This window comes from Pinus tabuliformis, chromosome 6, assembly GCF_031772625.1.
Source record: "Pinus tabuliformis cultivar Carrire ecotype Pingquan chromosome 6, CPIR1, whole genome shotgun sequence".
Classification (NCBI taxonomy): domain Eukaryota; kingdom Viridiplantae; phylum Streptophyta; class Pinopsida; order Pinales; family Pinaceae; genus Pinus; species Pinus tabuliformis.
The window spans coordinates 1,915,194,571-1,915,221,051 of NC_142292.1; the positions used below are offsets into that span (position 1 = coordinate 1,915,194,571).

The following is a 26,481-nucleotide window of genomic DNA, read 5'->3' on the forward strand; positions in this document are numbered from 1 at the left end:
TGCATGGTATATGCATCTATGTGTTTGCTTCTCTTGTTGTCGTTGGCATGGGTTTTGACAGGTGTGACCGTTGATTAAGCATTGCCTTGCCATTTCATGATAGCCATGGTGTGATGGGGTTCTTGTAATAGCCTCGGGTTAAAAGTCCATATGATAAAAATTATTAAAGGCAAAATAAGACCAAGGTCAAGGGACCCTTATTCCAAGCTGACTGTTGGGAAAAACATCCTAGTGGGCATCACTTGTTGTGTTTATGGCTAAGCGGAAATTGGCAAAGGCAATGGAAAAGAGGTGTTGATTGACATTTATTTATGAAAATAATGGAAATTAGGAGAAAAGGGAGGTGAAAGGTCACAAGTTGCATGCGAGGAGGAAATTGAAGGAAAACTAAGGAAAATGAAGAAAATAGAGGCCTAATTAATAAACAGGCTTATGAGGATTAATTCACAATTATTTTTTTTTAGCCTTTTGTCAGCTCAGTTTTGGAGTTAGTCTCAGAGAGGAGAAGAGCACCAAGAGGAGAAGGAAAAGCAAGCAAGTGAAGGAAGGACAAGGAAAGCAAAGGAAGGACAAAAAAGGATAATGAAGGCAAATGAAGCAAGGATCAAGCAAGGAAAGGTTGGATCAAGCAGCTTCAACGTGAATACTTGAAGGTAACAAATTGCATGTATGATTTCCTAGCTAGTTTTGACTTGCATGGCATATGCATGTGTGTACTTTGGTTTCTTTGTTGTTGGATACATGGATTTTACCGGGTTTTGACAGTGGTTTTAGCCTTACCTTTCCATTTATGGATAGCCATGGTGTGATGGGATTCTTTCTCGGTTGAGCTTTGGACTGCTTGAAGGTTTTGCATCTGGGTGTGGTGGCCTCAGGAAAATCCCAAGGGTTGGGAGTGGAGATGGTTTTCTTCGGGAATCCCTCAATAGGTGGGTGGAGACAGGACAATTCCTCAAGCGATGGTGAAGGAATTCTGAGACATCCAAGCTCTGTTTTGTTTGGTGATCTTGGGACTAGTTTAGGTGAGATCACGGTATGGTGAGGGTGGAGGTGGTTTAACCTTTGGATTCCCTTGGTTATTTATGGATTGGTTTATCCCATGAGATCGCATATTCATGCTTGGAATATTTCACGAGGGTGATTGGCTGAAAGAAAGATTTGGTTCAACCTAATCTATGGTCGGGTGGTATGTGGAACTCCCTGACTTGGTTGGTTTTTGCATATGGTTAATAAGAGCTAAGTTCCTCTTGCTTTTGATGAGTAAATGTACTTGTTATCATGTGGCTTTAATGGTTGTTCTCTCATTGATATTTATATGGTTATGATGGTTATGAGCATGGTTAATTGACAGATCTAAGAATGGCTCTTAACACATTTCCATTAATGAATGATTGGTTAATGAATGCATGAGCTAATTGGTGTTATGACAACTATTGTGAGAAGGCATTGGTCCTTCTTGTTAAACCTCAGATAAGTTTCAGGTCCCTATGTTCAGATAAGCATTCATGACTTATAGGTTTCATGTTTACAATATGTTTGACGGAATGTCAGTCCTAGTTGGGAGGAGTCAGGTCATGTCCCTATTCAAGTTTTGGTTTATAAGCTTTGTTTCTATGTCACTTATCATTTTTGAAAGTTTCACTGAGTTCTGGGCAGAGCACTGAGTCCTAGCCCTGAAAAAGTTGCTCAGAACTCGAGTTCGCTAACATAGAACTAATTGGAAAAGTCCACAGTCACATGGAGGCAGGTTTATTAGTGCGATTAGAGGGCTACAGTTGCTCGAATGCATTGTCAAGATAGTGACTGAGGCTATAGGTCAGTGAAAAAGAGAGTTATCTTAGGGGTTGGACACCTAGAGGGGTTAGGTTACTCCTGGAGGTCCTGTAACACCTGAGGGAAGTCAACAAGGTCTTAAGTAGTGTACTCCATTTCCTTAAGGTCATATAGGAGGTTGAGTCTTATCATAGTGACCGCTCATGGTTACCCCCGGGTAATTCAGTACAAGTGGGTAAATGTGGGAGGAGTTGGGTTACAGTTCTTTCATTTGGTTGAGCTGGATTACCGGATGGTTTTGGAGCCGGGTGAGGTGGTCTCAGGAAAATTTCCAAGGACCTAGGAATCCCTTGACCAGTAATGACGAGATACATGGTAATTCCTAAGGGTGGAGATAGGAAAAATCCTCAAGGTATTGGTGAAGAAATACAGAGGAATCCATGCTTGTTTAGGCCTAATGATCCCTTTACAGTAATGGCGGGATTGTGGTAAAGCTTGGTAGTGTATGTTTCTTTGTTTGGGCCTAGGAATACCTTAACTGGTAATGGCAGGATACATGATAAATCTTGGTTGTATAGATGAGGGTTTTAGGCCTAGAAATCCCTTGACCGGTAATGGCGGGATATGTGGTAAAGCTTGAGGAAGCCCTGGTTGGTTTTGTTGTGAGTCCCACATTCATGCTTGGAATATGGCATGGGGGTGATTGGCTGAAAGAAAGATTTGGTTCAACCCAATCTATGGTCAGGTGGTATGTGGAAGTCCCTGACTTGGTTGGATTTTTCATATGTTAATAAGAGCTCTTTTCCCTCTTTTATTTCATGAGTATTCATAATTGTTATTATGTGACTTTGATGGTTGTTTTATCATTGATATTATTCTGGTTATATGTTGGTTATAAGCATGGTTTATGATAGAATTTAGTTATGGCTCTCAACATGTTTTTATTAGTAAGTGAATGGTTAATTAATGAATGACCTAATAGATGATAATGCAGCTATTGAGAGAAGGCATCAGACCTTCTTGACGATTCTCAGATGAGTATGAGACCCCTATGTTCAATTATGTAATTATGACCTGTAGATTACATGTTCATGATGTATTTGACGAAATGTCTGTCATGGTTAGGCCTGGTTAGGTCAAGTCCTTGATTAAGTTTTGTGTTAGATGCTTTCTCCTTGTGTCATTTATCATTATGGAAATTTATATCAAGTTATAGGTAGTGTTATGGGGACTAGCCCTAAAAAAGTGGCTCAGATCTCGCTGTCACAGGCACAAAATTGGGAGAAAAATATAGGAGTCGCTCCCTTGTAGGCTTATGCATGCGACTATAGGGTTACCGTCAAACTCAGGTAGTGTTGTGCCAACGTCTGAGAGCCCAGATTAGTGAAAAGCTAATTTAACTCACGGTTTGGACACTTGGAAGGGTGGCTTAGCTCTTGGGGGTCCTGTAGCACCTGAGGGTCAGTAAGGTTTGGTTTTTTTCGATTCCACTTCCTTGAGGTGATCTAAGAGGTTGAATCATATCATAGTAACTCTTCGTCACATATTTACCCCGGTGGACTGACGAACTTGGGTAAGTGTGGGAGGAGGGTGTTACAGGTGAATCAATTCTTCTTGCTAAACTTCAACACAAATAAAATTTGTAGAGCACTTATTATTTGATTATGTAGAAAGGTTTTTCAACGTATTAAGTGCAAGGTTTCTCAACATATTGCACTCAACTTCTAGGATGTCCATTATTTACTTATGTTTGACTAGTGATTTAATTAATGATGTATTTTTAGTGACACAAAGGTGTTCATTTTCACTTACCTTGGTGGTAATTGAAAAATAGAGAGGTGATACTGGACTAGATGCACTCTTCATGCCTTTTTAGAGCCCTCTCGAGTTCTAAGATTTCCTCGTGCTCCATAATTGCACCCACAACACTAAACATTGCCAACCAAAATGAAACTAAATATGTTGAGATTGAACCATAATTGTTTCCTTCGACTAGGTCGAATAGACTACAACTAAAACTAAACAGAGTTTTCTTCCTGGTGCTTAGAAAAATCTCTAATTGGACAAAGAACCACATTGGAAAATCTACACAACAAAAGGCTCAAGAGACATAAGCCTGATATTGAGGTCTAACTAAGGTGGGGCTAACTGATTTCTTCTAAAACATTCCCCAAAATAGAGTTAACTCTAAATGTGCGACATAGAGATGGGCTTAGAGAAGACACAACCATGGTTATGACTGAGGTGAAGAGTTGTATAAGATTCTAAGACAATCCATGGAACTAGCACAGGGATATAAAGGCTACCTTCCTCAAAAAGAAATTCAAATACCCTGAATCCTAGATAGACTGCCCAATACTTGGAAAATTAATCACTTAATATCCTAATGTGAGGAGTGTTGACTAATCCTATTGCTAACTTCATTTCTTCCATGCTATAATATCCCATTATGCCTATGCAATTCCATGTTGGCACATTCAATAACCATGATTAGAGTTAAGGTTTGTGTGTGGTATATGGTGGTGGTTGTCCTTGATGCCATTATCCCAAGACAATGGATATGATTTGCTTGATACACTTGACATGAGGCCATGTGGATGATTACCATGGGGATAACTAAATAATTTAAAACCATTAGGGGGTGTTGCACAATACTCGAAACCCAATTTTTTTCTAGCTTTCCCATAGGAATTTCAATGTCTTTCTTAGCCTAGTGGTTTACCTCTCATTTTACATGGAAGAAAAAGTTTTTGTCCGCTAATTTTGCCTCTTTGGTTGCTTAGGCTATCACTATGGCCAACTTGCTATCCACCAATGATGATTTCCCAAGCATTGCCTTGATGACTATCATAGAATCTCTCACAATAATTAATGATTCAATCTTGAGTTTCTTGGCCAAAAGTAGTCCTCTCAGAAGAGGATAAGCCTTTGCCACATTGTTTGATGCTAACCCTAATCCCCATGGGTAGGTTGCTATAATCCCCTCCATATCTAAGATGCTTTCGATTATCACTATGTAACAAACTTACACTTTTATGTACTATGAAATGCAAATAATTTAAAATATATAGAAAAAGCCTTTTAATTAAGATGTCATAAATGCAAGTAATTTATGTTGTCAAGTAGTTAAAATGTTACACTCGACCTTAGTTGCACAAAACAATTAAAGCAATCCCTTTACGTAAACAAACCATCTATAAAAAATGAAACTTAGTCAAATCCTCCTAGAATTAGTTTTCACTAAGACGTTGTAAACATAAATAAGATATTTATTTAAAATCATTGAAAACTTACATTTGAGCAATTATATAAAATGAACTCTTTATTCTTTTAAGAGAAAAATACGTGTATTTGCTATTCCACATAGAAATCAATATATACAAAACATTAATAATAATAATAATAATTTTTTTAAATCACAACTCAAAGAAGTACTAAATCCATAAATAATACTTCGTTACTTATAACACAATGAACCCTATTGAGATAACTTCTTACGTTTCATTACTTATAAACATTGAACCCTCTTGAGATAACTTCTTACTTTTTTTTATAAATTTTTCCAACCTATGTTGTGCCTCAACTGATGCCAACCTAATGTAAAAAAAAAGCACAATCTATGCAACAACTAGATGTTGTTATCAAGACTGTGAGACTTGGTCAAACCTAGACACCCCTTCGAACAACGTAACCCCCACAATTAAGTCCCACTCTGAACCTCTCTCCTTGAAATTTGAACATAAGACCTGATGAAAACTAAATCCTCCATAGACCAACTCATCTACACCTCTTAGTAATAGCATGTATTTCCTCCTAATAAGTCACAAGTTCAAATCTAGATATAGGTAAAATATGTATACTTTCATAAACTTTAGTAATCACATGTCTAGATGAAAGTGGATCTCTTATCCCATAAGAGGATCTCATACAATACACCGATTTGATGTTTGATGTGAATAATACAAAAATAATTCTCTTATCCCACAAACTAAGAGATCTCATACAATACACAGATTTAATGTTTAAATTGACCGATTTAATGTTTGAATTGACTGTGAAATTAAAATTAAATAATTAATTAAGCGTACTCATTCAACCTAATTATCCACATGTTGAATCAATGACAGTTTCAGATTTTTCTACTCCTACTCCATGACCAAGTATCCCAATGTTTTGGATTCTATATGATGGCTTTACACGTGGGAGATACCGATTGCGTAAAGCCAATAAACTTGTATAATGTTCAACCGTGGAAAGTGTTGCAACGACCATGTTAAATGCATAAAAATGTACAACATGAATATCTGCCAAATAATTTTAGTGGAAGAAAAGAAGGGCAGATAGATAGATCGGAGCCGGATTTGAAACAACCCCTTAATCGCTCTTCGCAAAACTGTTATTGACTACTTATAGGGCAGTTTTTGTACCTCTCCCTCCCGTTATTTTTGCATTCATCCGGCTGCGTGCGAGAAGAGAATCAAAGCACCGATCATGGCGGAGGTCGAGGCACAAGAGCCCACTAGCCAGGTGAGTGAATATCCATGTCTTTCTATGTATTGGGTTTGGACTAAAAACGTGTTTTTTCAAAGTTCTGTTAGATTATTCAGCCATTCCCCACAATGCAATGGAAACCCAATAGCTCTTAACGGTGTTTTATCTCCAACCCTCATAACTCATTTCGATTATACAAAATTCTATATGAGTCCTCGTTTGGATGGTTTTGGTAGGTTTACATTGGAGTCGTAGATGTAGTTTAATGGTAGATTGGCCCTTTCAGCTCAGATCGGGGATTGGGTAGTCCCCTGCCATGATTATTTCTATTTTTCAGGTTATGCATTGAACAATGCAATCAAAATGGCCTTTATCTTTCTCTGAAATTGCAGATTTACAGGTCAGTAAATTGTTTCTGTTTTTCTTGGGGGGGCTTATAAGGTGGGCGCTTTGCTCGATTGCTGGATGATGAATTTACAACAGATCGCTTTGAAGGTTTTGGTTTTGATTTTCAACTGACGAAGCCAAGGGCTTAAACATAAACATAAGTCCATGCTTATTAGGCACCCACGTTCTCAGGTCCGCACCGTTCTTGAAGAGAATGACTGAGATCTTACCCATGAAGAAAATCCAGGATGACAAGCGACAATGGGCATCACATTCCATGCCTGTTTGGGTCAAAATGATTTTTGTTGTCCCATTCTCTCTAGCAAAGAATTAGGTTGCAGTCAGGATTGCCCTATTTCGAGAGCTGGTCCACAGAAACTATAAAACCACTATTGTTATCGAAATTTCAGGTCCAAAAGCTCCACCGATATTTAAGTCGTCAGTTTTCTGTTCTTTCTTATTTTAACAGAGGAAAGCCTTTGCAAATTCCTTTTGGAATGTTAAAATGAATTGAATCTTAATGAAGTCCAGGACATGCGTGGCAAGGTTCCAGGCCCAGAAGTGTGAACAAAGTCCATTGCCAATTTGGGATTTCTTGTTTTCCCCGCTTGAGCTTTTAGCTAGGCACTAATTCTTGAACACTTTGAGAACGTTCCTGCTTGACAAGGGTTTAGGCATGAGAATAAGTTAGTTGAATGTTTTTTTTTTTGTTTCATTGAAAAGAGAAAAAAACATATTCGTCCTATATATAAAAAGAGTACTGATATACAGCCACCAGGCCTGGTACAGTCAATGCAGTATAGTGATCTTCCTTTGTTCCACAGTCTTCAGAGACTAGTTCATGATAGCTGTCCATTGCATGAATAAATCGTCCATGCTTTTGCTCAGAATGATGTCCGTTTAGTCTAAAACAAGAACACCTCATCCTTTGCCAAGATAGTGATCAAGAAAAAAGCAAAGCTAATACATGTAGGTTTTGGGAAGAGCTGCTTAAGTAAACTACTTAACCTTATTATCACTACATTATAGATAAGATAAGATAATATAATTATATTAATGTCTATCAATTGTAGACTGCTTTTAGCTTGCTTAGGTTTAAAATATTATTCTGGATGATTTTAAGGTTGATTAAGGTTTGTGTTTTTGTTCCGTATAATTTGGAACTTGGCCTAGGTTTGAGAGATTCTATATCAATAATAGCGAGGGAAATTTGAAAACTTTGTTTTGGATTTGGTGCTTTGCCATTTTACTTTATTTTTGGTGTTGTTTTTTGTCTCGTCTTTGTTTGCTTTAATTCTCAATTATGTTTATTGTTGTCTCCGAAGCTTAAGTACATAACAAGGTTCATACCAATAATTTTTGGCCACAGATCATATTTCTGCAATATGTAGCATCCTTTGGGCTGAGTTTGAACTGTGTAAAATCTGAAAAGCGAACAGGCTTTGGAATAAGCTGGGAAGGGGTCTAGACTCTAGTATATGATACAATAACCAGAATGCCTTTTTAACTAGCATAGATCCATCTTAACCCTGGATCTTTCAGGCAATGAGAGGAATAAAAAAGACAAGCTCTAAACTTCTCACCGCTTAAAACATCCATGGTTAAGATTGACCTCTGCTAGATTATTTTATTTAATCCTTTTTACGTTATGGTTGGCTTTCTTCTTCGACATTAGATGTGGGAAGTTTTTTTCCCATTTCAGTTTATTATGGTTTCCCATATTTATGTGACACATCTCTTCCAACCTGTTTGTGGAGTGCACCTTCCTTGCTTGTATGAGTGGTTACCATGTATCCTGCCTCTGTAGTTGAAAGTGCCACTACTTGGTGCAACAATTTTGGAAATAGTTGATCAAGTATGTGACTTAATAATGTCATTAGTTGTGGGCCCAATGGAAATGACTTTATGTAGTTTTTATTTGGTCTTGTTGTGGCTTTGAGAGTAATTCTAATCGAAAGAGACATGATATGCCCATATTGCTACAACAAAATCTAGCACCCCCACATGATGTAAAGTCCCAAGTATCAAGCGTCTAGTTTTGTGAAACTCAGAAAGGCTACCCATTGTCACCAAAGTAGCTCTTCCTCTCACTTTTGGTTGGATCTTCTCCAACTAAAGGGGGCCTTCCCCAAGGATAGGACTGATAAGGCTATAGAGTGGAGGTACAAGGTGATTTATAATGACTACGACTTAACGAAACAAATGGATGTAGTATATTTCAAGAATGAATGGTGTGAGAAGGAATGATGAAGGAAGCCCCTAAGATCAAGTGCCTAATCAAACCTTGGGCAATGGAGTCAAATAAACATAGATCAAAGAAGGTGAGTGCATGAGGATGTGGGGAAATAGAGGCTACTATGCATGCACAAATCAGCCCTAGCTTGTTGATTTATATTGCAGAAAGTTGTCCTTGGAAAGCTAGGTGTGCTATTCAAAATGTTGGTAAGAAGGTGATGTCCACTTACTCTAACAACAATTAGGTTTATTAGATGCAAAGCTAACACGACAACAATATATGCAAGAGGGATGGCATCCTCACATTACTCTATCCAAATGAAGCATGGTTTATTACAAGGTAATCACATCAATAATACAAGGGTTTCCTACAATAGAAATCAACATGTCAAAGAATAACTACACAATGTAAGCCTTACATAAAATGAGAATATACCTCTAATTTTCCTTAAGGCTCCAAGCATGTGGTGTACAAATGAAGTCTAAGGGGAGAGCTCCTCAATCCCTAAATTCCTGACGACCATTACAATGGAGAGAAAACTCCTCTTTATAGTGGGAGTCAATTCTCTCTTCTAATAAAAAATGTTATTTGCTAACTCTATGACAAGTCAAATAAATAATATAAAAATGGAATAGTTAGATTCCTCTTCAATCCATGGTTGACCATGTCAAGGTCTGTGGACACTAGCCTCTCTAAGAGAACCTGCCCTTATCTAAAATTAGGAAGGAAACTACATCAAAAGTATTAAAGAGAGGGACTACAAGTAAAAATAGGCATGATAACCAAGTCAACATGCAATATGACCATGTAGAATGTGCTCTTCAAGACACCCATATGCAAAAATACAATAAAATAACCTCAAGAAAGATCAATAAGTGCGCTCTCCAAGATGCATGCAAGATCAAACAATAAAATAATCCTCCTTGGAGAATGCACCACAATAACCGTCCAGAAATAACAAGTGGTCCACAAGATGCATGCAACCAATCCACATTTTGAATCATAAGGCAATCAACTTTATGGATGAATGTATAAGGTGCCAACTAGATGGAGCAATACACACGAAATGAAGTGGTAAACTCCCAAAATAGCAAGTAGAATATATCCACAAGTGCGCCCTCTAAGATAATGCTCCAAGAATAGAAAGAAGACCAAGCAAGAGGATGCAATGTGCCACGTGTGGCCCTCCAAACATGCTTCACACCTATCAATAACAATAACCACCTCCAATAAAATAATATATGTGGCAAGTCAAAGAGGTGAGGGCGCTTTCCAATAGAGGTCAAAATATTACTAATGTAGCTAAAAATATTTATGCAATAATGATGAGAGAGCATCTAGGCGAGGCGCACCCTAAAACATTGTGCCATGTAACTACCTTAACCACCCAACTAATAATAAAATAGCTCCATGCAAAGTGTGCTCTAGGAAGAAGTGCGAGAGGTGGTTTAATCTCATCATTGTTCATGCCGAAACCATGTATTGTTTTCTAATGCTATCAATTGATTTCTCCAAACCATGTTTGAAAGAAACTATGCTCAGTGAAGTTTGCCAACCTCTCCAATGATGATAAAATAACCATGTGAGCCTTCGAAGCTATGCCTAAGAGGGGAGTGCCCCTAGAAACCTTAAAACTCCTCCAACTAAACCCCTCCAAGTTGTAAACGACCGCCAAGTGAAGTAGGACACTCAAGCTATCAACCTCAATCTAGATAATATGGATTAATTTAATCAATGAATGGTTAAATCGACCTCAACATGTGTTTACAATGGTTATTGCTCTAATAAAACCATATTCCAATCTCCCAATGGTCACCAACTGATTAAATCAATGTGAACGTGTGTGCCAATAAGGAGGAGGGGTGTGTTCCAACATGTGTTGTACCATGCAAATAAGTTATATCTCCTAGTAAAGATCATCATATTACCAACAAAATGACAAAATAGAAGCTCCACATGGGTTTGAACCTAGGGTGCACTGCCAAATACCTCATCAAACCTTAGAAAAAGGCTTGATCATCAAATTTGTATGTAATACCCCCCATATAATTCAAACTTAGAAAAAATACATCCTTAATGTTACGAACATCATCAAACACATTTCCATGTAGGTGATGTTTAGCTAAATGTTATAATATGTAGTCATATCACCTAGGGAAATGCCACTGGGGGAAAGTGCATTAGCACAACACACATCATCCAACCATATCAACATCATAATAGAAGGGGATGATATAAATGTTAAACCATCCAATCATTATGTATGCCCCACTTCACATCCAATAAGAGAATCGTGTAGAACACCTTCCTAATGACACCAATAATGCATCATCACGACATATAGACACTAGGAAACCCCAACAACATCATGAAACATGTACCTCCTAACACCATCATCTATGTACAAGATGTAGCACATTAGAGATAAATATGTGCACCAAAGCCACACCCTAGCAAGATAACATGCTCCATGACCATGGAATATGCAAACAAGGGGTGATAAACAAGGAAAGCACATGTGAGAAGACCACCAGACTAGCAAGCATAATCATCAATCCAAGCAGAAAAGAGATTCCCCCAACTGAAGACCACCATCAAATATTTTGATGCCATGAAGAGAAAAGGCTCCATGAAGAAATATTTGGTTCACTGCTCCAAGGTACTAGTTGCAGATCTCCAACAATATGATGATAATCATAGTGTGGAACATTATACAATTTGAAGTGTAACACATAGTACATAGTTGAAGCAAGGGGAGAAGTAAAATAGGCTTCTATAGTGAAAATCAAAGATAATGGATTTGTTAGTTTTCACAACCCAACACCTATCATTTAATTCCAAGCAGAAAAACTCACTGAATAAACACACAACTAGGTTCCTAACAAAATATTCAACAAAAGCAAATATAATGATCTCAACCACAATGACATAAACAAATTTTTGCCCAACAAGTTTTTATTAACAAATCCAAACTTGTGTGTGCTCCCGTCTTAGGATAATGGATCACCCGAAAAAATATAGAATACAATAATCTGGATCTGATCTATCAGATTTTCCTTAGATCAATGCTTGATCTCTCTTGTAGATCTAGATCACTCCCTCGGGCCTAACACACCATTAATTGAGATGCCACTCTCAATCTTGTGTTGTTGTTGTGTCTATCTGTTAAATTTGGCAACTAGGGCCAAACTCCACCTTGGACAACTCATATGATCGAGATGATATTTTTATTGGATTCCTCTTTCTGAGAGGTGTAAGATTGATCTAAAGATCATCTCATTCTGATAAGTAGAAATGGAATTATGAATTTATTTATTCTATGGACAAATTGTCAAGGTCAGCCAAAAGTCTAATGTAGGCTCATAAAGCCCAACAAACATGTCTCTTCCTCATTTGGAAACCATAAACACATCTTTCTCTCTCTTCTTCTCATTGGTGCGTAAAACAAACAGGAGCATCTTTTCTTCATGCATTGACTTGGGTTAACTGAAATTACAGGTTGAAAATTTCAGATTTGTTTTGGGCAAATTATAGGGACGTTGACTAGCGTTGACTGAGGGTCAAACCTTCTCCTTTGATTGCGTTTTTCAAGCAGAAAATCCGATCTCTTGAGGTCGCATCTCTTGGCATAGAAATCGAGGAAATTGCAGCAGTTTGACCTGCGTTGACCAAATATTTCAGGACTGTTTTGGGTTGCTTCTATTTGTCTTTGGAGGCTGAGTTCACTGGGTTTGATCGAGCTCATTTGGAGGACTTGTTTTGCTGGTTTGACCAACGTTGACTTTCTGGTCAGGGCATCATATTAATTGCTGTTTGACTGGAAAGTTTTGACAGTGATTGGGCAAGTAAATTTTGTATGATGTACTCACTCTCTCTGCTGAACTTTTGAAGAATAATAAGAAGATTTGATCAAAGGGTTTTCCCCATATTGGGGTTTTTCCCCGGCATCTGCCAAATATTTGTGTCACCTCGAAATGGCTCTAAAAGATCAAGCATGGAGTTGATGGAAGTGTTGAAAAGTTCAAGGCCAGGTTTGTTGCTCGAGGCTTCTCTTAAAAGGAAGGTGTGGACTATGATGAGATATTCACACTTGTTGCCCGATATACCACCATCCGTTCAATCAGTGCCCTTGCTGCCTCTCAAGGATGGAATTTACATCAAATGGATGTCAAGACCGCCTTCTTGCATGGCTCACTTAAGGAGGAAGTCTATGTTGAATAACTCGAGGGGTTCGAAGTTCAAGATCGGAAGACACATGTATGCAGGTTGAAGAAAGCCCTCTATGGGTTGAAGCAGGCTCCTCGGGCTTGGTATGAGAGGATCAACAACTATCTGATGAAGCTGGGTTTTACAAGAAGTGAAGCTGATCCGAACCTTTACTTCAAGGTTGAAAATGATAGACCTCTAATCTTGGTACTTTATGTGGACGATCTCTTTCTGACAGGTGCATATTTCCGAATTCGAGATGGAGGACCTAGGATTGATGCACTACTTCCTAGGCTTGGAGGTTTGGCAAAAGCCAGGTGAGATTTTCCTTTCTCAAGGAAAATACATTGTGAAGCTACTTGAAAGATTTGGGATGGTGGATTGTAAGTCCGTGACCACTCCGATGGAACTTAACTCCAAGAAGTTATGCGAAAGTGCCGTTGGGCCCAATTTGAGAAATCCTTCTGAGTATCATCAACTCGTGGGGGCCTTGATGTTCTTGGTGAACTCCCATCCGGACATATGCTTTGTAGTGAATACATTGAGTCAATTTATGGTTGAGCCTCATCACATACATTGGATTGCTGCCAAGAATCTCTTGAGATATCTCCGGGGCACAATCACCTATGGACTAAGATACACTGTCGGGAATTTGAGGCTCCATGGTTATTCTGATGCTGACTGGGCTGACAGTGTGGTGGATTGTAAGAGCACATCGAGATGTTGCTTCTCACTAGGTTCTGCTTCAATATCTTGGATGAGCAGGAAGCAGAAATCGGTTGCTTTGAGCATCGCCGAGGCTGAATATATTGCTGCTAGTATGGCCTCCTGTGAAGTTGTTTGGTTGAGGAAGCTCTTTAGTGAGCTGTTTGGGCATGTGCTGGATACCATCGTGATCTACTGCGACAACCAAAGTGGGATTCGTCTTTACGAGAATCCCGTGTTTCATGACAGCTCCAAGCATATTGATATTAGGTACCACTTTATACGGGATATGGCACAACAGGGAGCAATAAGGCTCTATCACATTGGGACTGATGATCAGGTCGTAGATATTCTTACAAAGCCCCTGGGGAAGGTCAAAATTTTAACCTTCCGTGAACGACTTGGAGTCGTTGAAAGACCCTCTTATGAGGGTCTTGTTTGAGTTGGATATTGAGCTCCGGGGGGCTTGGGGTACTTCTTGGAGCTTTGAGCAACCATAGGGTGAGTGGTTCACCTTCCCCTAGTGGTGCGCTGTGTACAGGGTGAGTGGTTCACCTTCCCCTGTGATACCCCATGATGGTTGATATATGCATAGGATGAGTGGTTCACCTTCTCCTATGGCATATGAGCAGGATGAGTGGTTCACCTTCTCTTACCGATACATCCTACCCATGCAGTCTGGGACTCATGGGAAGTACCTTTCATCTGGAAAATGAGTTGGGAAATGAGGATAAGGACCATAGTACTACCAATGGACGCATCGTGTACTACCGTACTTCCTATGCTAGGATGTTTGATATTGATCTGGGATCAATAGAGACTGACTTCGGGTTAGTGGAGAGTGGTATGATACACTCGATCATTTATTCTTCATTATTTCTTCATGGTTCAGTAGAGCAGAGCAGAGCATGGATGTAAGAGATGGTACAGATTGACAGATGGTTTGGTAGGTGGATTTTGCCCTAGTTGAGAGGGAGTTAAATTTGGCAACTAGGGCCAAACTCCACCTTGGACAACTCATATGATGGAGATGATATTTTTGTTGGATTCCTCTTTCTGAGAGGTGCAAGATTGATTTAAAGATCATCTCACTTTGACAAGTATAAATGGAATTATGAATTTGTTTCTTCTATGGACAAATTGTCAAGGTCAGCCAAAAGTCTAATGTAGGCTCATGAAGCCCAACAAATGTGTCTCTTCACCCTTAACGTTGTGTATAAATAGAAGAGGCCTCTTCCTTATTTGGAAACGTTGTGTATAAATAGAAGAGGCCTCTTCCTTATTTGGAAACCAGAAACACATCTTTCTCTCTCTTCTTCTCATTGGTTTGTACAACAAACATGAGCATCTTCTTCTTCATGCGTTGACTGAAATTATAGGCCAAAAATTTCAGATCTGTTTTGGGCAAATTACAGGGACGTTGACTAGCATTGACTGAGGGTCAAACCTTCTCCTTTGATTGCATTTTTAGGCAAAAAATCCGATCTCTTGAGGCCGCATCTCCTGACACAGAAATCGAGGAAATTGCAGCAGTTTGACTTGCTTTGACCAAATATTTCAGGACTGTTTTGGGCTGCTTTTGTTTTTCTTTGGAGGTCGAGTTAATTGGGTTTGACCGAGCTCATTTGGAGGACTTTTTCTACTGGTTTGACCAGTGTTGTCTTTCTGGTTAGGGCATCATGTTGACTGCTGTTTGACTGGATTGTTTTGACAGTGGTTGGACAAGTAAATTTTGTATGATTGTACTCTCTCTCTGCTGAACTTTTGAAAAATAATAAGAAGATTTGATCAAAGGGTTTTCCCCACATTGGGGTTTTTCCCTGACATCCGCCAAATATTGTGTCCTCTTGTCTTGGCTTGTCGTCTGCTTATTAAATATGTTGTATCTGCATTTACTATCAATGTTTATGTGATTGCTAATCTGGAAATTGATATTGGGCTAATAAGAAAAATTGAATTAAATTGCTCTAAAGCATAGAACATACCATTGTTATCTAAAATTAACACTATCTCCTCTCCCCAACCTTGCTTTTATAACTTTACATTGAGTTTAAACCCTAATCTTAACCCTAATCTCAAAGTGATTGATGATCGAGATTAGATCTTGCCTCACTTGAGATCAATGGTTAAGATTAAGACTTACTAAAGTAAATTACTTTACTTTTCCTAGGTTTCTATTAGCTTAATAAGCCAACATATTAATTTGTGATTTTTCCTAAGTTAGACTTAGGATAAGTTACATTAGCAACTTGCTTACACTAGAGTAAGTGTTCTAAGGAGAATGTGGGTGACTTTTGCATGCCTAGACACAAGGCCTATGCAAAAGTACTTACAAAGCTACAAAAAAATCAACAATCATTCTTAGAGAGGGAGGTACTTCTGGAAGAACCTCCTCCACTTGGATTTGTCTCCAATCCTACAACATCAGATGCTTCTGTAGCTACTCCCTTTGAACTGCAAGACTTCCCTGCTATCTGCTTTGGAATTTGATATGAAGACATGTTTCTCCCAACCATGCTCCTAGGAGGCTGCTCTTGAGCATCTATCAATTTTAGCTCATACCAGTGGGTTTTGACAGATCTAAAAGAGGCCTCTTATGCATTTTCCAGATTAGAAAACTGGGTTCCCTAGTCTTAACTCAATTTTTGTCAGTAGCATCGATCCTCGATCTAGGATCCCTGTGGATCTGCTTACAGGCTGGCCTTGCAACCTATACATCTTACCCTTTCTGACACTAAGCTCAACTGTTGTGTCCTAGATAACTCCCTCTGAATGTATGGATACTTGTCCTTTCTAGAAATGAACGTTATACCCTTTGTCCTCCAGAGCTAAGACTGAGAGCAAGTTTGTCTTCAGCTCTGGGACATATAACAACTTTGCCACCTTTAGAGATCCTCCTGATTCTAGCTGGAATAACACTGCTCTAACCGCTTTCACTGCATGTATGATAGTCATACCAACTTTCAAATGCATGTCAAAATCCATCTAAGTAACACTGAAGGAACACTTTTTTCATTCCCATCATATGGCGAGACACTCCACTATCCATGAACCATGCATCACTGGCCACAAACGGGGTACTTCTAACATTAGTGCTAGAAAGACAAGCAATTACTAATGAGAAGGCAAATTTTGCTGCAAACTTTTCAATCTCTGTAATGTCCCGACTTGTGATAGTCAAAGCACTTGACTTTGCTCATGTCCTTCTTCCCATCATGACAGGATCCTCCCTCTCCTTTGTTTAGTTTAGCAGCCCCCTTGGCCTTTTTGACATGACTTGAAAGAGCAACGTTCTCCTCATCCCTTTCACCTTTTACCTGGTTGCCATGGAGAGCCTCCTCACAAGTCTTCTCTCGTGTGAAGTCATCCCACGACCTATTCCAAGTTGGGAAATTCTCCTGTGCCATGACTCCCTTAACGAAGGTACCCCACCGCTCTGTGAACCCAGTCACAACTGTCCTTACCAGTTATGAGTTTGACAATTTCTCCCCTACTGCAACAAGCTCATCTCGTACTTGAGAAATTGTCTTATTCTTAGACATCTTTGTGTCCTTGAGTTTCTCTCTCAGCACCATTTTTTGGTTCTAGTTGGTATAACTTGGTCAACGCCTCCCACATTTCTCTGGTGGTTTTTTTCCTAGATATATGAGGAATAATGTGATCCTTCACTCCATCCAAGATAATCCTCTTGACTTTCACGTCCTTATTATGGACAACCAAAAGTGTTGAATCGGTAGGACGAATCTGAGTTTGTGATACAAACTTCCATATTTCATTCTCCTCTAACGCTAACACAATCCTCTCCTTCTAGATGCTGTAGTTAGACAATCCATCCAAGCGATCTTCAAACCTAAGATTGGTAGCCATCTTTGTCCAACTGATCAAACCTTGCAAAAAACAACTTCACTTGATGAAGAAGAAAACTGCGTTTCTCCTCATGCTGTCTATAGCTGCTCAAACCCCACAACCTTGTGCCGCCCTTCACTTTGCGTTTGTTGATGACTTAGCCCTTGTTGTGGCTGACTCCTAATAGTTTTTGTAGCACGAACCTGACCGTAAGGCCCTTTTTCTCCTATCCATGTGCTCCTGCCAACACCACTGTCACTTTCTCGATGACTGCGACTATCAAACTCTTGATAGTTTCTCTGTTGGCTGTAACACCCAAGTATACCGTCTGCTGTGTGTTGTTGACTCGTTTGCTGTCTTTCCTTGTCTGCCTCCACTCAAACCCCGCGGCCTGAGCTATCAGCCTCTATGCCCTTTGATTTGTTAGCAGCTGTGACAGGTTGCTGTGGCAACTTCTTCTTCGTGCAACTCGAGCAACCCTACCTATTGTTGTTGTTAGTTTGACCTCTGTCCTTTGCTATCATGGATATGCTCTCTTTGCACTTGGATTGCTGCACCCACTGTCGACTCACTTTCTTTTCTTAGTGGCTGGCGATTCGCACCTGGTCTCTGCTTGCTATTGGCTTGAGCTGGTTATGTTGTAGCATGCCCTCGATTGTTGACTTTGTCAATCTCGACTATTGTCTTGTGCCTTTCTCTATGTGCAAGTTGACTGGCAAGGTAGTTCCCTACACCTAGTTCATGTGGCAATTGGTTGCTTGAACTCTGTTTTGGTTTATGCCCTCTGGTCCTGTCAGCCGCTATGGCATGGCGTCTCGCGCTCAAAGATATTTGTCAGCGTGGGTGTTTTGGACTGTCATTGCTGCTGCCTGACCAAAAATGTTATGCGTGCTTGCAACCACACTTGACTCGATTCCTTGGCAACTAGGTGCCACTTCTCCAACGGCTGGGTGCCTGGTTTGCTTGCATTGTTAGCTACCTTTGCGATTGACCTTCTTCAGTGACTGGGTCGTTGATAGTCTTGTCGGTAGGCACTTGCAACCTCTTTTTTTATTTTTTAAACGTGCCATTTAAAAATATCAGCCTTTAAAAAAAATTCTATTTGGTCGTTTGGCCGATTTACTGCGATACCAATTTTTTTATTCTTTCATATGATCATGGCTGAACCTGGCCTCAATGATTTAATACGAATTTGGCACTTGTGATTCCGAGATCAATTTTCTTCAGAGTTTCAACTTTGATACCATGTTAGTTTTCAGAATCCCAACACCTAACATATAATAAATAACATAAAAACTTATTAAACAAACACACAACAAGGTTTCGAACAAAATATTCAAGGAAAGCAAATATAACTATTTCAATCACAATGATACAAACACATTTCTGGCCAACAAGTTTTCATTAACAAGTCCAAACTTACGTGGGCTTCCGTCCCAGGATAATGGCCCACCTGAGAAAATACATAATACAATATCCTAGATTTGATCCAACATATTTGCCTTAGATTGGTGCCCAATCACTCTTGCAGATCTAGATTTCCAGCCTCTCTGCACTCCCTCAGACCCAACACATTACTAACTGAGATGCCACTCTCAGTCTTGTGCTGCTGTTGTGTGTCTATCTCTCCTCTTCAGCCTTGTTTTTATAACTTTACATTGAGCTAATACCCTAATCCTAACTCAAATATCAAAGTGATAACGACAAATCCAAACTTACGTGAGCTTCCATCATGGGAGAATGACCCACCTGAGAAAATACAAATACAATAACTTAGATCCGATCTAGTAGATTTTCCCTAGATTGGTGCTCGATCTCTCCTACTAATCTAGATTTCTAGCCTCTCTGCACTCCCTTGGACCCAACACACACTAATTAAGATGTCGCTCTGAATCTTGTGTTGTTGTTGTGTGTCTATCTCCTCTCTTGAGCCTTTACATTGAGCTAAAACTCTAATCCATACCCTAATCTAAAGTCATTGACAACTGAGATTAGATCTTGCCTCACTTAAGATCAATGGCTAAGATTAAAACAAAATCTCTAAAGTAAAATTTACTTTACTTTTCCTAAGTTTATGTTAGCTCAGTAAGCCAACACATTACATTAGCAACTTGTGCACACTAGAGCAAGTATTCAAAGAGAATGTGGGCGACTTGTACATGCTTAGACACAAGGCTCGTGCAGAAGTGCTTGCTCGAGCTACAAAAAATCAACAAGACTCCCTCAAGAATATTGAATTTTTTTTATTCATTACTACTTTCTTAAAATATTGTGGGATTTTTTTACATATAGGATATATTTTTATATATTATAATGCATATAAATTGAAAAAGCATGTAGAATGTCAATTGAATTTCTAAAAAAATGAAAACTTACATATTTATTTGTCTACATTATTTATTAAGTTATAAATGCCATCAAGTAGATGAGTCATTAGTGCATCAACCATTTAGTAGTGCACATATAACATCAACCATCTTGCAATCACAAATTTACAAAGATTTTAACCAAAATCCAAGAATAGGAAGTAGAGTAGACTATGAATTTATGAAATGAGGTTGGTCATCATGACCAAAGAGTTATGCTTACAAAATAGGTCATATGCCTAATTTCCCAAATAGATATTGCATATTAGAAAATCGAAACAATTACTAAAATTTGGAAACTTGAACTCTAATATGACAAGTAAAACAGTGAAGAAATATACAATTATTCCAATCTATGATCTACTTTCCCTTCCTCTTGGCATAGCCATAACCACATTTAGCCAGTGTTACACGGGGATGTTGTAAAAATTTCTGTTTTCCCACCCCGGTTTTCAGTTTCTCCTTATTTCTCCCATGTAGTTAAATGCCCATTTCCATAACCATACATTTAACAGACTGAAAAAAATAAATATTGCTGAAAACACAAATTCTGGAAATTTTTCAGAATGCTGGAAATTGCAGAATTAAAAATCAGCAATTAAAAACAGCCATTAAAACACATTAAAACACTGATATTTTTGGTCAACTTGACCCTGGAAAAACCCCCTACAACTCTTGGGGAAAACCAGTTTGAGAGCTCTTCTTTATTTCTGAAAATTGTCTTTTTACAGTGAGAATTATTCAGCAAACAAATTTACAACTTATCTCCTTTCCCGTGCCTCACAGCAATCTGGAAATTACAGCAAACAGGACAGCAATAAATGCTGTACGACCTCCGTTTTGTGTGCAGAAAAATCAGCAAACTGCTCCTCGATTTTTGTGCAAAAATCTGCCTTTCACTATGTGTTGAATCAGCTGTACAACTCTGCTCAACTGCTGCCTTGGAATGTGTGCCAAGCTGCTGTCTCCTTCTCCTTCCTGCTCAGAAATCTCTCTTGCTCTCTTGCTCTCCTTCTCCCAATCTGCTCATGAAAGAATGAATGACCTTTTCCTCCTTTTCCTCCTTTAATATAACTCCAAGTGACTTTTGGGTGATCCAAGTGACTTTTGGGTGATCTCTAAATCCAATGGCTGAAATAGATTTAGATCAATGGTTGAGATTAAATGCTCATTTAAATCTCACTTTCTATTTTTTAATTCACCCCACTTAGTCATTTATTTCCAAAGTCACTTTTCCTTTCTAATTTTTCATTGACTTTATAAAAGTCACTTTAAAATTAGACTTAATAACTTTATCACTTAAAGTCACTTTTAAATTAGATTTAACTTTATAAAATTATAAAGTCACTTTAGGAGAAAAATTAAATTCTTTTGGACACTTTTCCCTAGGCCAAAGATCAAAGCCTAAGGGAACCACCTGTCCTCCGGTACCAAATTTCAACACTCCCTCTTACCGAGGAAGGTGTTCCTCACCACACCCATCTTGTCTCTGAAGTAGACATGCTTGCCTCGTGGTAAGGCTTTGGTAAGGATATCTGCAACCTGCTCATCAGTGGAAATATACTCAAGCTTCACAGCTCCCTTCTGAACATAGTCTCTGATGAAATGATATCTGATCCCGATATGCTTTGACCTGTCATGAAATACTGGATTCTCCGTGAGTTTAATGCAACTCTGATTATCACAGTAAATCACTGAAGGTCTCAACGGCTGACCAAATAAGCCAAACAACATCTTGCGAAGCCAGATGGCCTCACAACTAGCTAGACTGGCTGCCATATACTCTGCTTCCGCTGAACTCAGTGCTACTGACTGCTGCTTCCGGCTGAACCATGACACTACTGCTGAACCCAACCCAAAACAACACCCTGAAGTGCTCTTCCTATCAGAAGCACAACCTGCCCAATCAGAATCAGTGTATCCTGCCAATCTCACTCCATCTCCCTGCCTGTAGTCCAGACCATAATCCACTGTCCCCTGCAAGTACCGCAAAATGTGTTTTGCAGCCACCCAGTGAACCTTCCTAGGCTCACACATAAACTAACTCATCGTGTTGACTGCAAAACAGATATCTGGTCTAGTGTTGACCAAATACATCAAGGAACCAATCAGCTGCCTGTACAATGTGGGATCCACCAACTCGGAATCCGAAGCATGAAGCTTCTTCCAGTTGGTGATCATCGGTGTCGACATGGGTCTACAATCCTCCATGTGGAATCTGCTAAGGATGTCCACAATATACTTCCCCTGCCCCAGGAAGAAATGCCCCTCCTCCTGCCACACCTCCAAACCCAAAAAGTAATGCATCAAGTCGATGTCCTTCATCTCAAACTCCGCCGCAAGATCTCTCTTGCAGTGCTCTATGAGTCTCTTTGCACCTGTAATGATCAAGTCATCCACATACAGCACCAGAATGAGAGGCTCCTCACCAATCACAATAAAGTAAAGGTTCGGATCTGCCTCACTCTTTGTGAAACCCATCCCCTGCAAGTATGCATCTATCCTGGAGTACCAAGCTCTGGGAGCTTGCTTCAGGCCATAAAGGGCCTTCTTCAATCTGCACACATGGGACTCCTTCCCATGCACCTCAAAGCCCTGTGGCTGCTCAATGTACACCTCCTCCTGTATGAAGCCATTGAGAAATGCGGTCTTCACATCCATCTGGTGGATCTTCCAACCCATCTCTGCTGCTATCGATATAATGGAGCGGATCGAAGTATATCGAGCCACGGGAGCGAAGGTCTCCTCATAATCAACTCCCTCTACCTGGGAGAACCCTCTAGCCACAAACCTCGCTTTGAATTTCTCAATGCTGCCATCTGCAGCATGCTTTACCTTGTAAAGCCATCTGGAAGTAACCACGGATTTGCCCTCAGGCCTCGGCACCACCTCCCAAACATCATTCTTCATGATAGAAGAATACTCCTCCTGCATGGCCTCTCTCCAGACCTGCTGGCTAGCTGCCTCCTCATAGCTAGAAGGCTCAGAGTCAAGGATGCTGGTAACCATCGCCATATAACTACAAAACCTCTCAGGTGGTCTACTCTCTCTGACCGGCCTCTTCGGCTCAGCAACAGATGTGGCATCTCTCAAGGTGTCCTGAAGCCACTTGGGCTTCCTCTTCCCTGAGCGCACTTCTTCCACCGGAGAATGAAACTCCTCCTTCTCATCATCATCAGTAGCCTGAACTCTTGACTGTCTGTCTACTGTCCTCCTGCCTGCACCTGAACCTGTAGAAGCTGAGGTACCGTGTGAACTGTCCATCAGTGGACTCCCTAGTGAACTGCTCTGCATGCTGCCCGGAGCACCACCCCTCTGGCTCGATGAGCCACTGCTCACTGACGGACCTGACATCCTCATAGATGTACCTCCGGATCCTCCTGATCCCTGCCCACTGGATCCCTGCGACTGACTCAACTGCTGTTGAGGGTCTGGCTGATCCAGATACTCTAACTCCCGTGACCTCCTAAAGGCCCTGTCCTCCTCGAACTTCACATCCCGTCTGACAACAACTCTCCTCTGTGCAGGAATGTAAATCCGAAAGGCCTTTGAGGTCTCACTGTAGCCCACAAAGATACCCTTCTCTGCGGTGGGCTCTAGTTTGGTCCTCTTCTCCTTGACGGACCTGACATCCTCATAGATGTACCTCCGGATCCTCCTGATCCCTGCCCACTGGATCCCTGCGACTGACTCAACTGCTGTTGAGGGTCTGGCTGATCCAGATACTCTAACTCCCGTGACCTCCTAAAGGCCCTGTCCTCCTCGAACTTCACATCTCGTCTGACAACAACTCTCCTCTGTGCAGGAATGTAAATCCGAAAGGCCTTTGAGGTCTCACTGTAGCCCACAAAGATACCCTTCTCTGCGGTGGGCTCTAGTTTGGTCCTCTTCTCCTTGGGTATATAGGAGTATGTAATGCATCCAAAGATATGAAGATGACCAAGATCAGGCTTCTTCCCAGAGAAAGCCTCCTCCGGAGTCATGTGCCCCAAGGCACGATGCGGACTCCTGTTCTGCAAGTAAACAGCTGTGTTGCAGGCCTTTGCCCACAAGAACAATGGCAACCCCTGATCATGTAACATAGCTTTGGCAGCCTCTATGATGGATCTGTTCTTCCTCTCCACAACCCCGTTCTGCTGGGGGTTGTAAGGAACAGTGAACTCCCTCCTAATGCCTGCCTCCGCACAATAGTCAACAAACTCTCCAAGGGTGTACTCTCCTCCATTGTCCGACCTCAAGGACTTGATCTTTCGGCCTGTCTGTGTCTCCACAAGAGCTCTGAACTCCTGAAACCGCTTGAAGACCTCACTCTTGGTCTTCAAGAAATAAATCCAGGTCCTCCTGGAGTGATCATCAATGAATAAAACATAGTACTCATACCCACTCAAGGAAACATGAGACATCCGACCGCTCACATCGGAATGAATCAAATCAAGTATCCCCGTCGCTCTGCTGTCACTGCTGGGAAAAAGGGGATTTGGCAAATTTGCCCATCGCACAACCTCTGCAAGTATCAAAGTGATCAGTACTGAAATCTGGCACACCTGTAGTGATCTCCCGCAATGTCCTCAAGGCTCCATGATACATATGTCCCATCCTGCGGTGCCAAATCTCACACAGCTCAGAACTGCTAGCTCTGCTGTCGGTACTACTGCTCAATGCCAAAAGGGGCTGAAATGCAAACTTGTACACCTTTGCATGGCGTACACCTATCGCTCTAGCTGAATCAGCTGGAGTGTCCCTGGGATACATCAACACCTGTCCTCCCCTGAACAGTACGTCATATCCTCTGTCCTCCAAAGCTGAGACGGATATGAGGTTCTTCCTCATCCCTGGCACATAAAGAACCTCTGACACCTTCAAGGGAGGTTTGGACTCCCTCTGAAATGTCACTGTCCCCACCCCGACTGCTCTAACAACTCTGTCATCACCGAGTACTACCTCAATATCAGTGCCACTCTCTGAAAGCTCTGAGAAGTACTCACGGACTCCTGTCATGTGACGTGAAGCCCCACTGTCCACATACCAAATACCTGTAGATGCTCCGCTAATCGAGGGAAAAGCATGCTCCCTCTGAACCTGTGTGGCAGGTGATCCTGCACTAGAGGACTCACATGTAGTGAACGCAAACTCCCGGTCAAAACGACCTGCAAAGTCCTCAATCTCAGCTGAAGCTGCCACGTCCTGGTTCTTTCCCTTCTTCTTCTTCTTCTCCGGACACACAACTGCATAGTGTCCCATCTTTTGACAATTCCAACACTTCACCTTGGAATAGTCCTTCTGTGTGTTCCCCGGTTTACCTTTACCTTTGCCTTTGCCCCCACCACTGCTTGTGGAAGCCTGCTTCTTCCCTTTGCCTTTCTTGCCTCCTGCCACCAGTGCTACATCCTCATCCTGCTCAACTGGCTTGGCTGCCCCAAGCTGTCCTTTCCTGATCTCTGTCTGAATGCAATCATCCCAAAACCTCTCCTATGTGGGAAGGGTCTCACGTGCACAAACCCCATCAGCAAAGTTCAACCATGAACGGGGGAGGCCATTCACTGCAATACGCACCAACTCAGTGGATGGAATGGCCTCTCCAATCGCTGCCAACTCATCTCTCACATTGGTAATCTTTGTGAGATATCCAGCTGCACTATCATTACCCATCTTAATGTTCTTCAGCTTCTCCTTCAGGACCATCTTCCGGTTCTCATTGGTACTTTGGTAGAGATTGGACAATGCTGTCCACATCTCATGGGCATTGCTCTTTCCTCTCACATGAGGAATGCAATGGTCTTTGATTCCGTCTAGAATCAGCCTCTTACCCTTATTGTTCTTCTTTTTATACTCAGCCAACTGAGTAACATCAGTGGGCACAACAACAGGGTTCTGTGCGGTATGCACCATGATATCCCAGACTTCTGCCTCCTCAAAGATACTCTGCATTCTCTCCTTCCAAACGCTGTAATTTATATGCCCATCCAGCCTATCCTCCACCCTTAATCCCAATGACATCCTGCTGTCCTAAAACTGAAAAATAGCACTGCTGTAGTAAAGATAAAACTGCTGTTTATGAAAAAATCAGCTTGCTGGAATTTTCTGAGTGAAAAATCAGCAACTGTAATTTTTCCTTTTGCTGTCCCAAACTGCCCTTCAGCACTCAAGTTCTGATACCATGTAAAAATTTCTGTTTTCCCACCCCGGTTTTCAGTTTCTCCTTATTTCTCCCATGTAGTTAAATGCCCATTCCCATAACCATACATTTAACAGACTGAAAAAAATAAATATTGCTGAAAACACAAATTCTGGAAATTTTTCAGAATGCTGGAAATTGCAGAATTAAAAATCAGCAATTAAAAACAGCCATTAAAACACATTAAAACACTGATATTTTTGGTCAACTTGACCCTGGAAAAACCCCCTACAACTCTTGGGGAAAACCAGTTTGAGAGCTCTTCTTTATTTCTGAAAATTGTCTTTTTACAGTGA

The 26,481-nt window shown here is 40.6% G+C and overlaps 1 protein-coding gene across 1 annotated transcript in view; it reads left to right on the forward strand.

Moving 5' to 3' along the window:
• Nucleotides 1-6,073: 6,073 nt before the first annotated feature.
• The window catches only part of LOC149266844 (uncharacterized), a 61,186-nt gene continuing 40,778 nt past the window's right edge, over nucleotides 6,074-26,481 (forward strand). Inside the window, exon 1 of the mRNA XM_089431093.1 lies at nucleotides 6,074-6,300. Coding sequence (XP_089287219.1) covers nucleotides 6,265-6,300 — 36 coding nt within the window. The 5' untranslated portion in view covers nucleotides 6,074-6,264. The remainder of the gene's footprint in view (nucleotides 6,301-26,481) is intronic.